Below are 16,386 nucleotides of genomic sequence, written 5' to 3'. Positions count from 1 at the left end.
GATAGATAGATAGGTAGACAGGCAGGTAATTAGACAGGTAAACAGTTAGATAGGTAGGTAACTTTAAAACAGCCGTTATATTTTAAAACCTAAAGAGAATAAGGAACATATAACGAATACAAGGACATTTTTAGCAGAAAATATTATCCCCACAAAGGCAACAACCACTTACAGGCACATACTTCAAGTTGCCAGACGACCAGTCCACTGTAACAAGCACTCAGATCCTCTCAAAATCAAACAGGCAAGGTAAAGGGTGTCAAGATCCCAGTTGCCATTTGACTGACTCCTAACATGAGGGTTATTGACTTTTAACATAATCCCTGTATAAAGGACAATCCACTGGCATAAACCAGGGGCTAACCCTTACTCCACTCTCCTCTGTGTCAATCAGTAAACAGAGCGAGGCCGGTGGAGTGGCCGGGCTTTGTGTCTTAGAAAGTCTGGAGTCTGGTAATTAAGGTCCTGTTGGGGCCCAGCGGTCTTTCATTCCCATCCCTGACACACAATGCTGGGATTAAGGAGCGCTTTCAGTGTGACCACGTACAGTGCTAAATTACCCGGCTACATGCTTCTGTACATACACAGCTGGCATGAAGACAAGAGGAAGTTTAACAGGGGAGAAGTGGGTGATGTTATTTTTTAGATGAATTGTTTTTTCTCGAATAAATACATCGAAAAATCTGTTGTTTTTATCCTTAAGGGAATGAAGATTACGTTATTTGACTTCCACTTTATAACCGGATATCGGGTGTGAGCACCGATTCACCGATGATATCCTTATACTTCACAGTTCACCCCAGTGGGGGTGCAAGGTCCATACTCACCAGTGGCGTTGTAGAGAACAATGTAGAAGGGCTCATCGGTCTCTGGTGTGTTGTCGTCCTCCACGGCCACAGAGATGTTCTTCATCCATTCACCCACGTCAAACACCAGCAACGTGTCGTTACTCAGCAGGGTGAGGTCACCCGGTGACGCGTCGCCGTACTCCACTCGGTACATCATCGTGGCAACAAAGTCGGCCCGCCCTGCCCTCAGAACGGTGAAGTTGGCGACCTCTCCTTCCTGGAGCCGCACGACAACAGGTTCTGAGTTGAGATGGGGAGAAACAAGGGAGACTGGCTGTTGAAGTTCTATATGACTAAATGATTGCATCCCTCATGTCTAGTGAAATCCTTACCAGAAAAGTAAATGGGGTCATCATTCTTATTAATCTGTAAAGTGGCATTGAGTAGGTTTCCAAGTCTTGCACCACCTGTGGCATTTAACAGTGAGATGGTGAAATTCTCCATCTCCTCTGGGATCTTTAATTAAAAAAAAAAAAAAAACCATATTAAATTTGGATGTAAGCAAATAAAGAAACAATGTGGCTTAAAGTCAGGATTTAGTTTTTATGTGTACCTCATCGGGGACAGAGAAGAGAGTAAGATTTTTCAGGTACTCTCCCTCCTCGAAGGTGATGTATCCCTGGAGGGGGCTGACGTCTCCGGACAGGACCGGCTCCAGGACCCACGCCACTGACACCTCTCCGAAATGACCCCTGCTCCTCACTACAGGGTATACAGCTGAAAGAGAATCAATCAATAGATCAGATAAGATACTGGACCTTTCCTAATGTCATTAACTCTTTTATATACACTTTACTCTTGACACTTTGGCTATTGGCGAAGCAACAATTTTGGCATTGAACACAAAATAAAAATCTATTTCTCTGGCGCACAACTAAACTAAAAGACCTAAGTTTAAAACTTCAAGAAAGGTTTTTAGCTGCCTTGCTCACAATAAGTAAAGCAAACAACCCTGGGGATAAATCAATTGAGCCTGAGAAGAAGCTCTGAGGAGCAGATTGACCAATAGATATACACATACCTTATTTATGTGGATGCAAACATGTAATAGACAACACTGCTCACATTTAAATGAACTAGTACATGAACACAGACTATCCAACCCTAACCCTAGTCCAACTCATCACTTATGCATATACACATTCAGTGGTTCACTGAAGGACTGCTACTTCCACGTACCCCTGTGCGTCTCGTTCTCCTTGCTCTCATTGATGGCCACTGTCAGTCCTGATTGGATGAACTCAATGACCCCAAAGGGGTCGTCGTTCTTCCGCACTGTGATGTTGACCTCCCTGTGGTTGCCTAGACGACTGGGTGGAGTGCTGTGGCTACTGAGAACCACGGAAAAAGTCTCATCCAGCTGTGGGCACACACACAAACACACACACAGGTTTAAAGTATAATCTTACGGACACACTTCAGCAGCAGTATGTAGAACAGATGTTGCTTTGTGAACACCAAATGAAAACAGAATTATTCTGCCTCATTTAAAGAGACGTACAAGTTTTAATTCCTAAATCAAATCATTGGAAACTTGACTCCAGAAGTATTTTAGTTTGTAGTGAGGAAATTAGTATTATATCCGCACAAAAGCTCAACAAAGCATTAGCCGTGCTCTTACCTCCGGCACGCCATCAGGCCTTGCCACTAGTGCCACCACCACCTCTCTCTCGCCTGGTTTAAACTCCAGGATGCCCGTGGCACCGTAGAATTCAGTGTTGCCTGAAGGCATGACAGCATATCGCACCAGCTGTTTCAGAAGCTGTCCCTGGGCTCGGACCACATGCAGCTCCACAGCCTCACCCTCCTGGGAAGATTAAATAGCAATATTTGGGGGGTTTTATGCACGTGGGTATCACTTTTGTATTATAACTGGATAAATACTTCAAAGTTTGACTTACATTAATCACCCATGGACCTCTGGAGAACGGGGAGAACTCAAAGACTCCTCCAGGGTCGTCGTTCTCCATAATGACAATCTCTCTGCTGGTGAAGCCAGCTTTCAGGATCTGATTCTCAACATTACTCCTGAGACCAATTCAGACACATATACACAGTATTAGATGGTGCCAGCACGTTGCCATGACTCAAAATCAGCATAAAATGTAGAGCATTGTGGAGATGCTTTTAGACACGACAGATAATTGTCACTTTGTTTAAGCAGATGAAAAGACACGTATGAATGTTTCTTGTTTCTGCAAAATCAAATTAAAATTCTTAAAGCATTCCTCGTATCATGGGATCCTCATTTCATATCCCGACGTCCTGCTGTTTAGACAACTTTTAATAACAATGTCAATCATCTGCATGCCTGCATCTTTGCTGCTCCACGGGGATTTGTGTGGGTGTGTGTGTGTGTAAGAAAATTGGAGCCAAGCGAGTGTCACATGACGGGTAAATTAGAGACAAAGACACGACAGAGTGAAGCACTCCAAACAAACAGTCAGAGCCGAGGCGCTGCATGCATACAAACCCTGACATCTTTAAAAAGGGCAACACAATAAAGCCTGGTTAAATTAGAGCAAAACAAACAGAGAAGACTCTTTATTTACGCCCCAACACCCACCCTCTTCTGGATTCTCTTTTTTTAGTCACACCATCGCAGAAAACCCCCCCCACCCCACACCATCCCAGAACCCCCCCTCATCTCGTCAACCAAAGACCCCAGAAATCCTGAAGTAGGCCCTTCTGTGGAAAACAAAGTCCCGATTCACGCCACACAAAAGGTCCAGGTTCACCCCACTCCCCACTTACCCGAAGAACACGATAAAGCGTGCAGTCTCCACCCTGCACGGAAGGAGTGGGAGGGAGAGGGAGATGCCGTTCTCATCAGAACTAAGACTAACAGATGAACCCATCAACCAAACTGCTGCCACAAACAGGCATGCATCTCTCCAGAAAACCAAAAGGGGGGATGGGATCAGACCCCCTCAGCCTTCTTAATGTGATGTATGAATTAGATCCAGAACATTACTTTCATACCCTTCACGTCAAAAAGTTATTTCACTATAACAGAAGGGTCTACTACGCCTTTTCAAAGTGAACAAAATTAAATCAATGTTATGCTGGACAATTATGACTTTTCTTGGAGTTTCATATCCCTACCTATCCAGAGTTAGGAGTAAGGTCTCGTTCACTTCTGGGATATTGTCAGCCATGATGGTGAGGTTGATGGAGGCATCGCTCTGCCCAGAGAGGAAGACGACAGAGCCGCTCAGAGGCTCCAGGTCTTCAGTGGTAACATCTTGGCGATTGGCTCCGATTGGCTGGAGACTCCAGAACACGACAGCCTGCCCGTCTGTGCCGTCACGTCGCAGAGGGAGGCTCACCTGCACCAAAACATTATTGGGATCAGCCTCTTATAAATAAGAATATAAAGTAGAAGTTATAAAATAAAAGCAGTTTTTAGGGTATACATGACAACTGAATGATGGTAGCATATTTGTAACACAAATTAAGGGACATTGAAGGTTGTCAGATTAATCAAATTCTTCTTATAATTCTTTTTATAATTTCCACAATATGCTGTTTTACACAATACTGAGTCTGCAAGTCAACAGACACAAGCATCACAGGGGTCATATCTTACTGTGCTGGTGTTGCTATCCTCTGGTTCATAAACCACCACTGTGGTGTTACTGGTAAAGCCGATTTCCCCGTTAGCAATGTCAGGAGTGACATTTAAGGTCAGGTTTAGAGGTCCCCCGAACCTCGGGCTGTTTGAAGGGATCTTGGGGTTGATATCGACGAGTTCCAGTGTATTTAACTAGAAGGAAAACAGAAGACACAATTCAACCGACAGAACAGGAGAACTGAGAGATACATTCTTTGTAGAGGAAGCTTTGAAAACAAATGCATGTGTCTTTAATGTTCAATACAAATAAAATTCACATCTTTCTTTACAATCTGCTCATTTCTTTTCTCTCTCCTTTTATGGTCGTGCATGTAAATGTTAAAGGCTCAAAGTGTGTGTGGTGTGAATGTGGTTCTACAGAATTCAAAGACGGCTTCTCTTGTACTTTTTTTGCCTGCTTTACAGGCTTTGCGATGTTGTTAGTCTTGGGAGCTGGACCCATCCCATAGAAGCATGCCATATTTGAGTGCCATTGTCAAACCATTCACACATGCAAATGAGCCACTTAAACCTTGGATGGCACTGATTTGGCCAGAAGTGAAAAAACAAGCAGAAAGAGCACATTTCTGGACATGCAAGCAAAGTGTTGCCTGAATAACAATGTATAAAAACACAGTGTCGCCAAAACTGTGGAATTAAAACCCCAAGATATGTGCAGACTTGTCACCTGTATTAAAAAATTAGCTCCGTTCTGCAGGAAGGCATCATTCCTGATCGGCAGTGTGACGTTCACCACCCGCTCGCGCCCAAACACCACATTAACAGATCTGCTGACGTTCAGTATCTGGTCACGGGCCAATGATGGGTCTATTGGACCTGCAGGAATGTAGAGGGCTGTGAGGGTCATCGACACGTCACCCAGGGTGCCGCCTTCTCGGATGAAACTCAATGAGAGGAAACGGCCCGTGGGTTGGCTCTGGATGCTTTGCTCTTTTGAAGGGTCGAACCGGAAAAGCCCGTAGACATCGTCGCTGTCTTGGATGTAGAAGACCATCTAGGGAAAGAGTGGAAGTAAAGAGAAAGACAAATATTACATTTTGTCCAATAAGGGCATGAAGAAAAGACAATTGCGGATTTGAAGGAAACACAAATCTTGGAAAGGTTGAACAAATATTTCCTTAGTATTATTGTGAACCTGAGACTATGAATTTGGCTGCAATGACACCTTCCACATGAACAGTGACCAGAATTCAATGGCTATAGGTCAAAACAATAGCTAATACATGCTCAGTAAACATAAACGCCTTAACTTTAAACTATCCTGAACAAATACCAACATAAGAACGACATTAACCACATCAGACCATTAATACAACATTAATAAAATAATTACTAACAAAGATTAATTTACCAGGAGAATTCCCAGTCCCATGAGCCTTTGCTCTGTCCAATCAGAGTCAACAGGTTACCGAACGCTTTACTAAAGACTCTTATTTTATTATCTTATCTCTAAAATAGTGTCTCACAGGCTTGGGTTGAAGTTAATAATTTAAATAATTTAAAATAACCCATTTCTAGTGGAGAACAATTAGTCATATTCACTTTGCTTTGGAAGAGACTGTGATGTCACAAGTTTGACAGCAGTCTGGGCCGTGCACAGTCCTGCGTGCAGCGAGGAGCGAGCTGACTGATCTTCAAGCTGAGAGGGGGTAATTGCAATGACGCTCAGATTTACAATTAAATTGCTTTTTCTGGACTTTGATGTGTATCCTGTTTTTGTGCTACGGAGACTGCGACGCGGGTCATGAGGAGAAGAAGAAAGGAGAGAGGTGAAGAACAGAGAGAGGAAAGAAAACAAGTGAGACTGAGAGCAGTAAAACAGAGGCCTGAGCTAACTTTAGAGAGGCATCCTCTTTAATTAACTCTGCTAAGACTGCATGAGGAGTTTTCACGAGCATTTTAACTGGGGGTCATTCCTTTTTCTGAAGCCTACACTTGTCTGATGCGTTGCCCGGCACATACGCGACAGCTGATTTACAGCTCAGTGTAGCGTGTGTATGTTTATGTGTGTGCGTGCGTGTGTGTGTGTGTGTGTGCGCATACACATGTTTGTGTGTATGTATATGTCACTTCCAACATTTACAGCGATTTACATTGATTAACTTGTCCGACAGTCGAAGCTGTGTATTAACTCTTGAGGGAATTTCTGCTGAGCCAACTCCCTGGCTCTGCACAGGTGGCAAACAGACCCTGTAGCCTCACAACCTGAGGTGTTGCTCTGCTGTGCGTGTTTCTGATGTGACCAAAGCAAGCGTCTCATCTCAGGCCTTGAACATGAACGAGACTTAGATCTGCCCACTGCTTTCACACATAGCCCAGAGGCTTGGACGAAGATGGAAGCTATAAAAATGTGTCACCACTTCACCCACTCTTTCTAAAAAAAAGAAGAAAAAATGCACACAGACACCACACACAGAGTGCGCCTGCTGTGTCTGCTTTGTTTTGATTCAGCCACATTAAGGGAACACCCACGGAGCAAAGTGACACATTAAGAGAGGTTGACTTGTGGAATGTGCCAAGTTTGCCACTGTACCTTATAGTAGGTCACACGCAAGCACCCACACCCACATACAAACACGCACACAAACACACATGCACAACAGATGCAGGACATCTGGCGTATTTATGCTCCCTAACAAGTGCACCCTTTTTTCTCTCTGTCATCAACCCCTTAGCAACAAGGAGCAACAACGAATAAATAAATTGACTTTAACCACTGGCTTGTAAAAGATCTCCAATAAACTGACCTCCATGGGTTCGTCGATCTCTGCGTTTCCAGTGACAGTATTCGGCAGCAGTCTGAGAGTGAAGGCCTCTGCCTCCTCAGGTTCATCGTCTCCCACAATGTTTATCGGAATCACAGCGGCCACCTGACCGGCGGCAAACTTCACCGTCCCCGCGGCGGGCGCCAAGTCATCTGACACCGGGGAACCATCGCTGGAGTTTCTGCTGATGGACCAGTTGGCAGACACGGCACCGTAGCTGCCTCCGTTCCTTACGATGGTGATGCCATCAAATCTGTGGGAGTCAAAACCTTATATTTAGAGAGTATACACCGGACATAATGGAAACAATCCACTTGTATTTCCTATATGTGTCATCACAGTTTCCTCAGTATTCACAAACTATCTACCTCTGTGTCAGATCTTCGTTGATGCTGATTGGCTGAATGACTGCGCTGCTGCTGATTGACAGGACGCCGTGAGGCTTATCATTGGGTTCGATGGTGACCAGCACGGCATTAGGTGATATGAGCACTGCATCTCCTCTGAGGGTCTCCTCCAGCAGGACCAGGTGGAAGGATTCTGCGATCTCTGGCACTGCGTCGTCACTGATGTTAAACAGAAGGCTCGTCTGGTAAACAAACGGAGGGAACGTGACCCTGCTGACCGGCTGCAGGTCCAAGAAATCCACAGCTGGCGTGGCGCTGCCCAGTCCTTCACCGCTCACCACCATGTAATCAACAGAGACCTAGAGACAGTACAGACCAGATGGTTTGTATTCATTTGCCTCATGCGCACTGTTTTCTTTGCATCATTATACTATGTATATATATTACATTCAAGATATTTTTTCAAGAGCATGATCTTTCAGTTTGAGCGCTGGACTTTGATATCACGTACAGATTTTGTTTTGCTCTAGGTAGAAACCCTGTGTGCTCAAATAGCCCCACTTATTCTCAAACTGTGTGCTCGCTCTCAAATGTTGCTGCTCGGACAGATTTCCCGGGATCCAGCTTCAGCCCTTCTCCTTGCTCTTTTCTGTTCACTCGTGAAATGCCTGCTCTCTGATTTTTCCTCATATGTTGGATTTTTCAACACTACACCTGAGATTCCATTTGTCTGGGATTTTTCTTCTCCCGAGAGCAGAAGAAAAATCCGATAAGTCCTGGGAAATCAATAAGTCCTGCTCTCAAGCTGAAAGAACATGCTCTTGAATAAAGATCAGGAAAAAGTTTAACAAATAACTAGATTGATAGAAAGGAACCTCAGAGTCGACAGAGCCGACAAGTGGCCCGTCTTCAGTCAGTCGACCCCGGGTCACATTGATGGAGATGACTCCAGCGGACTCGGGCACTGCCATGATGGAGTGGGAGAACCGCAGGGGGCTGTCATTACGCCGGATTCTCAGCTGGACACTGCTGGCATTGGGCCGGAGGAGGGCTCCACCTGCCACACCCGTGAGTCTGACAGAAAATACCTCATCATCCTCTGGGATCTGGTCAACAGAGAAAGAGAAGCACATTCATGTACAGCATATGAAACATGACAGAAGCCTAGTGACAGAAACTCCTCATGCTGTGATTTATTGATTTTGAAATTGAAAATAATGTGACTTTCAAGTTTTAACGAAACAAAGATGTGATGCAGATGTGGTCTGAAGTCGTAGGGAGTCTTTAATAATGTTGATCTTTAAGCTCCACACTATTAAATCAATGCAATTTGAATGATAGCTGAAAGTGAATGTAAAAAGCTGATTTCAATCTCTATCCATATAATCCACATATGTGTGAGTGGGTGCTTTTAATGGGACAGCGAAGAGCCTGTTTATTACCTGGTCATCCTGGATGAGGATACTGAAGTTCACTACAGCTTGTCCTACAGGGATGGTGATGGTGCCTCTGTCTGGACTGAGATCCTCGATGGCCGGGTTGGGCCCTTCAGAGATCTGAAACAGAGGAGTCACAAGCCTCTTTTAAACTGCTGATCCTGCTGCAGTGTATTACAGTTGAAAAAGGATCCCTCAGTATGCTGCCTTTATAATACTGAACCCAGTGTGTGTTTTCAGATTGCATGTCTGCATCTGCGCCTTTCCCTTTAACAAAGCCGTAGATTCGGCTCTTTCACTACCTCCCCTGCCAGCTTAAAGGTGGAACAACAAAGCCCCCCCCATTACGTATTTGTACCTTTTATACAGAACAGCGAGGCAGAATAAAAGCAGAACATTTCAGCCTTGAACAGACTGTATAAAAGGGGCAACATGGCACGCTGATGCACTGTAGATTTTCATTAATTGTTTATACACTGTATATATTGTATATGATTGAGTTATCAACAATGAAACTGCATGTACTCAAATAATTATCTTTGGGTCTAAATTATCGAAACTCTCACTTTTGGCCAGTGGAGAAAACATTTGCTGTGTTTTTCGTTTTTTGATTTGTCCTCTCACCTCATAGTTCACGGTCACGGACCCATATGTTCCCTTCTCTCTAATTAGCGTGAAAGGCACATAATGGTTCCTTCTTCTTGGTTCATCAACTACGATCTCCTCAGTCTGAGATGAAGAGAGGGAAAGAGACATGACACATGAAAGAGCAAACACAATCAGTTCAATTTATTCAATCGTATGCAGTTTCTTATTCAGACTTACAATCAACCAAAGCAAGTACAAGGACACTTGTGTTCAAACGGGACGTACACACAGAGCACAAGGGCGGTGAATGTCTGTTTTGTGACAAATCAACAGATTCTTTCAAAGAACACCCAACCGACAAGTTTAAACAATGCTGCACAATTGGGAAATACTGATTAAACAGTATAAAATAGAATAAAAATATTATGATAAAGTCTGTTTTTTGGTCCGATTTATATTATTAACAGAATTGCAGAAAGTAAAGTGAAATGAGCAGGGGTAAAGCTGCACCCTGCTTCAGGAAATTAATCTGACACTGAATCAAAACATTGATTCTACAGTAACACAGTGAAAGCCAAAAAGGCCATTATGTATTTGGAAGTCATTATCAAGCTACTACAATTTTGAAATGTAATCCCCTCTTGTCCGTCCCCCTGAGGGCCAGCAGCCCTCTTATTGATTGTAGGCAAGACTAATCATCATAGAGCATATTAGACCATCTGGGGTGGTAGGACAAACAGTTCCCAGGATACCTAAGCCACCATGGAAACAATATAAACTCCCACTGATAAGTTAATCCAGCGACTGTTGTGGTTTTAATTGCCCCTGGAAACCCACAACCGCAAGATGCTCACTTCATCCACATCCACAATACTGGCATAATCGACCCTGTCTCTACAGGAGTGGGTCTAAATTACCATTCTCCAAAGTGCTGAGTTTCTTCAACTACTTACTAACATGGGATCTATGTTCATTAATATGGTCACAAGTGGACGCTCATAGTGCAAGTAGTGTGGACGGCAGTCGCAAACTTAGCAACAGTGATGCAACCTAAAACTAAAACAGATTAGTGTGGCTCCAGAGGCAAAGACAAAAGTAGATGAAGGGTTTAGAAATTGAGAATAAATTAAGCAAATCTTAGATAATTTCCTAAAGTATCAAAGAGTCCAGGAAGCTTTTCATGTTTGAAATAATCCAGAAACATGGATTGATTCTGTGTGCCTCCTTTGCTTAAAATAAACTGTCTAACTTATATGCACATAATTATTATTAATCATCATTAATCAGCCTTGTTTTTCCATTTAACTGGTTGATCAGAGCTGCTTTTATATCTGTCTTCTTGCACCCTCCAAAGATAATATGTTAATATTATTATATTAGCCGGCCCTGTTCAGACCTGGTAAAAACATTCCTGTGAAGTGATTTGATCACACGTGGACAGCTCTAAGAATAGAGTCTCACAACTGGCATTAGAATGCATCTACATTTGTCTCCTGTGATCAGATCTCACTCCTCGGCTCCATATGCAAATAAACATGTCCATCATTTCTGCAACTACGACAATTGGGTTTGCTGCGTGTCACTGACATAATTCTTCTGAAAGCTAAAACATACTTGTGAGTAATACAATGCAAATTATCATCATCTTTCTTATTTTTCTTTTCTTTTTTGCATGTGATCCCTGAGGTGATTGTGACAGATGAGTGACAGCATCTGTTGCATCAGGTTGATTTAAAGCACCACAGGAAATATTGCAGCATGTAAGTGATTTTTCTCTCCGCCCCCTCAAATGAATGTCCTTTGGGATAATGGGGGTCGCATGCCTCAATGCATCTTGGGTGCTTTCACACCCGTACTTGCAGCTGTCCACTTGTGATTGGATCACCAAGACGGATTTCACCTGAAGGTCTGAACAGGGCAGTAGTAACACACTGATGCCGTGACACTAAGTATGATAAACCGATGTAGATTGAATTAACCATGGATTGAACTGTAAAAGGCTGTGATGGATGAGAACAGAGAAATAACAGACAAAGACAAGATGCATGCAAAAGGTGGTTCCTTACTGAATTGAAGGCAATTATTCCGAAGGCATTGTCATTGGACAGGATGGTGATGGTCGCCTTGTTTGGCGTCCCCAGTGTCACGCCATTGGACGAACTCTGGAAAGTGGGGAAAAACTGAAATAGTTACACAAACTGCAGGCTAGATACACACTACAGTACAAACCGTAACCTCCCCTGTCACTCATGCTCCTGTGAAAAAATGCCAGCCCCATTCATTCACGGTCTTCACTTCATTCCTGTGCTCCCACTGAGAGACCCAGGTGAGAAGGCACAAAGGCAGGAAGCGCTGGTCTGAGCCCACTTGATCTGTCATGTCAGCTCACAGTGGGTAACCTCTTCAGGACCTGCGCTGTGCTCTGTGATTCGGCACTAAGACAAAACAAACCTTAGCGTTTTTTGTAAATCACAGCGACCTCACAGGGCTTCCACCAGGTTTTTTAACGAAACAAAAAAAATAAAGGAACCACAACATGTGATCTGTGAAAGGAGGCTTTTCCTTTTTCTGAGCCCTGCTAAACAGACCGACCGCAGCCTAGTTATTTGCAGCGACTCTCCGAGGTTTCCATTAGGGAGCTTACCAATGTTTTCACAAGCATCTCATGGACCAACTCTGCTGACCACCGTGTCTGAGTGCACGCACATCCAGCAAAACTTTCAAAATCAAACATACAATGATGTTATGGAAAATAAATGTGAGTGTGTGATTTCTCTCAGCCAAACGCAGTCTAGTTGAAAGTCCTTCGTAAAACCACTGTATGTGTTAAGGTGAGAGCAGGCGAAGCATAACATGAAAAGCTGTATGAGAACTGTCTTTCCACTGCTCGGCTCTGGTCAACTCACAGTCACAGAACCCGCTCACTTTCATTAAGCCAAGCCACTGGCCGAGAAAGTACTCTGAAAACGCACAGGCTCAAGAGGAAGAGAGGGTCTTCCACTAACCAGAAGGTTGGTGGTTTGATCCCAAGCTCCTCAAGTCTGCATCCAGCAGGGTCGTTGGGCAAGATACTGAACCCGAAATTGCACAAACAGCGGGTGATTGTTGGGTGGTAGAAAAATTCCTTGCTTTTAGAAGCACTGTATGAGTGTGTGTGGAATGGATGGGTGAGTGCAACTTTTCCTTTAAAGTACTTTGAGTGGTTGATAAGAGTGGTAGCTTAAAACTATTTAAATACAGTCCATTTACCACACATGCCCTCGCTTTTTACATCAACGTCTAATGATAATTATGTGAGAGTAATCGACTCGCTACAGTAAATCCATCAGCTGACTGGTGGCCAAAGGGACAATGAGCTGTCTGCAGACGTCCCACTGGACAAAAATGTTGGGAAGCTGCCAGACGCTGGTTCATTGTCAGATGGCTGTGGGAGGATGAAGTGCAGTCGCACTCACAAAATGTGAAGGATTACTTCAGGACATACTGCATTTCAGTTTTCTTTTATTATAATATAAAAATGTACTATTAAAAACAACAACCTGTATAGTGTTTCTATAAATATTGCAATGATAAAATGGTAACATAAATGGCAATACTGCATTGATAATGATAATGATTGAATGAAGATATTTATATGTAATGCCCGATGAGCAGTAGGTTGGATGCGATTACATCCCCCACCTGCCACCCCATCGCCTAAGCCCCCCAGAAACAGGAAAAACCCTGACCACACAAGATGCTACAATCTACTGTGTGTCTCTGCCTTCTGTTCCTGTGCACCTGCTCGGCTCCACCACAACCCTTCACTACTTTGGTACAACTGGTTTAGTTTAGTTAATTTCCGAAACATCTAATACAATATTTTCTTTACAGATTCATCTGTCAAAAATGATAGAGCTATATTGTTCAAACATTTCTTTCCCTCACTTGTCCGTGATCTCTGACACCGGATGGTCGCTCCTCTTGTAGTTCACATTCATCCTCTGGACGGTCCTTCAGTAAACCAATAGGGTAGCATTTCGTCAGCAGCTTTGTCTGCACTGTAGTGTAAACAGAAGGCCTAAGTGGGCCTCATCTGGTCCTTTCACTCGGGTGGCACGCTAACTGAGGGATTGTGCAACTGGATTTCAACCAGATGTCGCAAAAACGCAAAAAGCCCCAAATGTTATGAAAGAAGTCCCTCTTTGCTGCTGTTTTGTAAATATACACAGCTGACATCCAGTGACTCCCAATGACCTTTGTCTTTGGGTCTTTCAGCGAGGACAAGACGGGCAGACAGACCAGGCCCCCGAGCTCATCAATCAAAGTTGACAGCTAAAGGTTATATGAAACCATGGAGACAGTCTCTGGGTGTCAGGCATCCTCAGCGGCGATGGTGATTCTTTTGACAGGGATTTACAGTGTGTACCCCATAAAGATAATTTTCAAACTTTAAAACATCTATAAATGTTCTATACAAGACTGTGCACAACGGAATAAAACATGATATGCTCAACATTTTTTATTTTTTTTGAGAATAAAGTAGTAAGACTTTAGATTCTGATGATAACCCGTGTCTCTTTTCAGCACAAAAAGTCTGGAAATGCATGAAAAGATGTTCCTGTACTTCATTGTAGCAGCTTTCATTTATACTAGTGTGTGGTGAACACACAGTAACATATATGAGGGGGAAATCCACGGAACGGACATGCCCATTGAGGTCAATGGGGACAGTGATTTAGAGAACCACTTTAATTCAACGTGTGGCGAGGCGGTGGCTGTCAAAGTTAGTTTCTGTTCACAAAAGGTGTCTTTTTGTGGGGAACCTCACACAACATTTGGGCCCCACCCACGGCAGCCATGGAAAAGTCCTACAGCGCACACACACATCAAAAGACCCTGCAGCTCTGAGCATCCCGGGGCTTACTGTGACACACACACACACCCCCAACACACACTCTCCCTATTGCTTAGTAGCTGGGGTTAGGATTTAAGACGGTCACGGGCAGAATAGGAACACTGGGACTTTGTAGGGAAAAGCTTGGAGCTCTGAAAGGAGAAATAGGCCGTCATTGTCAATCCGCAAAAAGATACCTGCCACATAAATACACACGAGACCACAAAATAAGAGTGTCAGACACACATCGATTAGTAAGCAAACATTGAGCCTTTACCTGTACTTTAAGGTTGAAGGTAAACGTCTCATCGGCTTCAGGCAGGTCGTCATCTTTCACAGCGATGAAGATGGTCTTACTGGACTCAGTGGACAGCAGAAAGGCTGCAGCATTGACGGCCTCAAAGTCCCCTGTGTCCACTCCCTCTAGCTGGGGGACAAACACCAAGCAGGGCATTGTATCACTCACCATTTCGCTAAAGTAAGACGCCTGCTTCTTTGTACATTTCCTGTTTGTTGGAGATACAAAAGATATGGAGACAATGCAGTACACAAGACCAAAGATGAGTTTGATCCATGAATGTTGCAGGTGCATGATTTGTGCTATGGACTGCTAAGCTAATAGGGATCATTGGCCTCTATGCTTTTTCCTGTTTCATCTCTTTCCATCAGCAGAGTCCATTTACTATGTTCCTGCCTCTTCCCTTCACTTCAACTTCTGCCTTTATCTGCTTACTTAAGTTTCTGTGTGCCTCTGTCTACGCCCATTAGATCCCTGAAACTAAGTACTACATTATGAATAAAACAGCCCAGTTATAATAGCTCATGTAAGAAAAAGACAAAATATGGTAAAGATATCTGGAAGATATACCACACCCCCCCTTCCAACCACACTTCACTGCATGGCCAGCTCGCCTTTCCAGACACCAACTGTGAGCAGCTGACACCAGCTCCTATGTGGAGAACATGAAGCCAAACCCATACTGTGAGTTCCAAGACTGTTTCTGTGAATACACAGAGTCTCATGTCACCAACTCTGTCATTGATAAAAAGATCACTGATTCTTAGCAGCCCGGCAACAGAGCAGAGGGATTTTCTCTGTATTACTTGAAGTATCCTGCTGTTACATGTATGTGTTTGGATTCACACATGATATAACAAGTCAACAGGCAGGTTGATGAGTACGTATTCAATGATGTGCTTGCGTCGCATGTCCTTACCAAAACCAAAGCCGTCACATTGACCGGGTCTCCGACTCTCTCCACAACCAGCCGGACCACAGCTGTGCTGCTCTCATTGACGACAAAGTCCGTCTGTCCCAGGAACCGCAGCGTGGCGGACTCGGACGCGGTGCCAGGGATGGACAGAGCCAGAATCAACCCAGCTAGCAGGAGGACAGGGAGCATTCCTACGAAAAGGAGGGAGCACACAGAGGACACATTTAAAAAAGATGAAGGAAGGTCAGACATAATGCAAATACTGAAACTAGAAGGGCACTCAGGGAGAGCATACCTCAAGCAAGGCTAATGCCCTATCTTACCATGTTAAAGAAAGAGAAAATAACTCCTGGATCCACATGTTTATCCAGATCTGCTACAAATGTTAATGGGTTCTTGCCATGCCCAACCATTCCACAATATTTAATTGAAATCAGTTCAGTAGTTTTTGCATAATCTTTCAAATGAATAAACAAAGAATTGCCAATGGAAGCATAACCTTCTTGCCAGAGGTAATAAAGCAGAGGCCAATATGTGTATATGAAAATGGGCATATCTAAAAAATTAAATCTAAAATACATAATATAAGTAATCCTACTCCACACACTAATAAAATGTATTTGAAATTGCAAAAAATATATAATTCAGTCTATGCAGAAAAACTCTAAAAATGTTATT

At 43.6% G+C, this 16,386-nt stretch overlaps 1 protein-coding gene across 1 annotated transcript in view; it reads right to left on the bottom strand.

The window, feature by feature from the left end:
* adgrv1 (adhesion G protein-coupled receptor V1) overlaps positions 1 to 15,897 on the bottom strand; it is a 99,257-nt gene extending 83,360 nt beyond the window's left edge. Inside the window, exons 1-17 of the mRNA XM_061071119.1 lie at positions 15,712 to 15,897; positions 14,772 to 14,921; positions 11,685 to 11,780; positions 9,655 to 9,759; positions 9,037 to 9,150; positions 8,470 to 8,700; positions 7,616 to 7,953; positions 7,230 to 7,500; positions 5,150 to 5,476; positions 4,438 to 4,614; positions 3,954 to 4,177; positions 2,750 to 2,876; positions 2,470 to 2,655; positions 2,028 to 2,208; positions 1,402 to 1,565; positions 1,181 to 1,304; positions 828 to 1,088 (exon numbers count right to left, since the gene is read on the bottom strand). Of these exons, the coding sequence (XP_060927102.1) occupies positions 828 to 1,088; positions 1,181 to 1,304; positions 1,402 to 1,565; positions 2,028 to 2,208; positions 2,470 to 2,655; positions 2,750 to 2,876; positions 3,954 to 4,177; positions 4,438 to 4,614; positions 5,150 to 5,476; positions 7,230 to 7,500; positions 7,616 to 7,953; positions 8,470 to 8,700; positions 9,037 to 9,150; positions 9,655 to 9,759; positions 11,685 to 11,780; positions 14,772 to 14,921; positions 15,712 to 15,897 (3,262 nt within the window). The remainder of the gene's footprint in view (positions 1 to 827; positions 1,089 to 1,180; positions 1,305 to 1,401; positions 1,566 to 2,027; positions 2,209 to 2,469; positions 2,656 to 2,749; positions 2,877 to 3,953; positions 4,178 to 4,437; positions 4,615 to 5,149; positions 5,477 to 7,229; positions 7,501 to 7,615; positions 7,954 to 8,469; positions 8,701 to 9,036; positions 9,151 to 9,654; positions 9,760 to 11,684; positions 11,781 to 14,771; positions 14,922 to 15,711) is intronic.
* Positions 15,898 to 16,386: the final 489 nt, after the last annotated feature.

Source organism: Limanda limanda, chromosome 5 (genome assembly GCF_963576545.1).
Source record: "Limanda limanda chromosome 5, fLimLim1.1, whole genome shotgun sequence".
Taxonomy (NCBI): domain Eukaryota; kingdom Metazoa; phylum Chordata; class Actinopteri; order Pleuronectiformes; family Pleuronectidae; genus Limanda; species Limanda limanda.
Note: the sequence above shows the minus strand (reverse complement) of the source record. Positions and strands in the feature narration are given on the sequence as shown.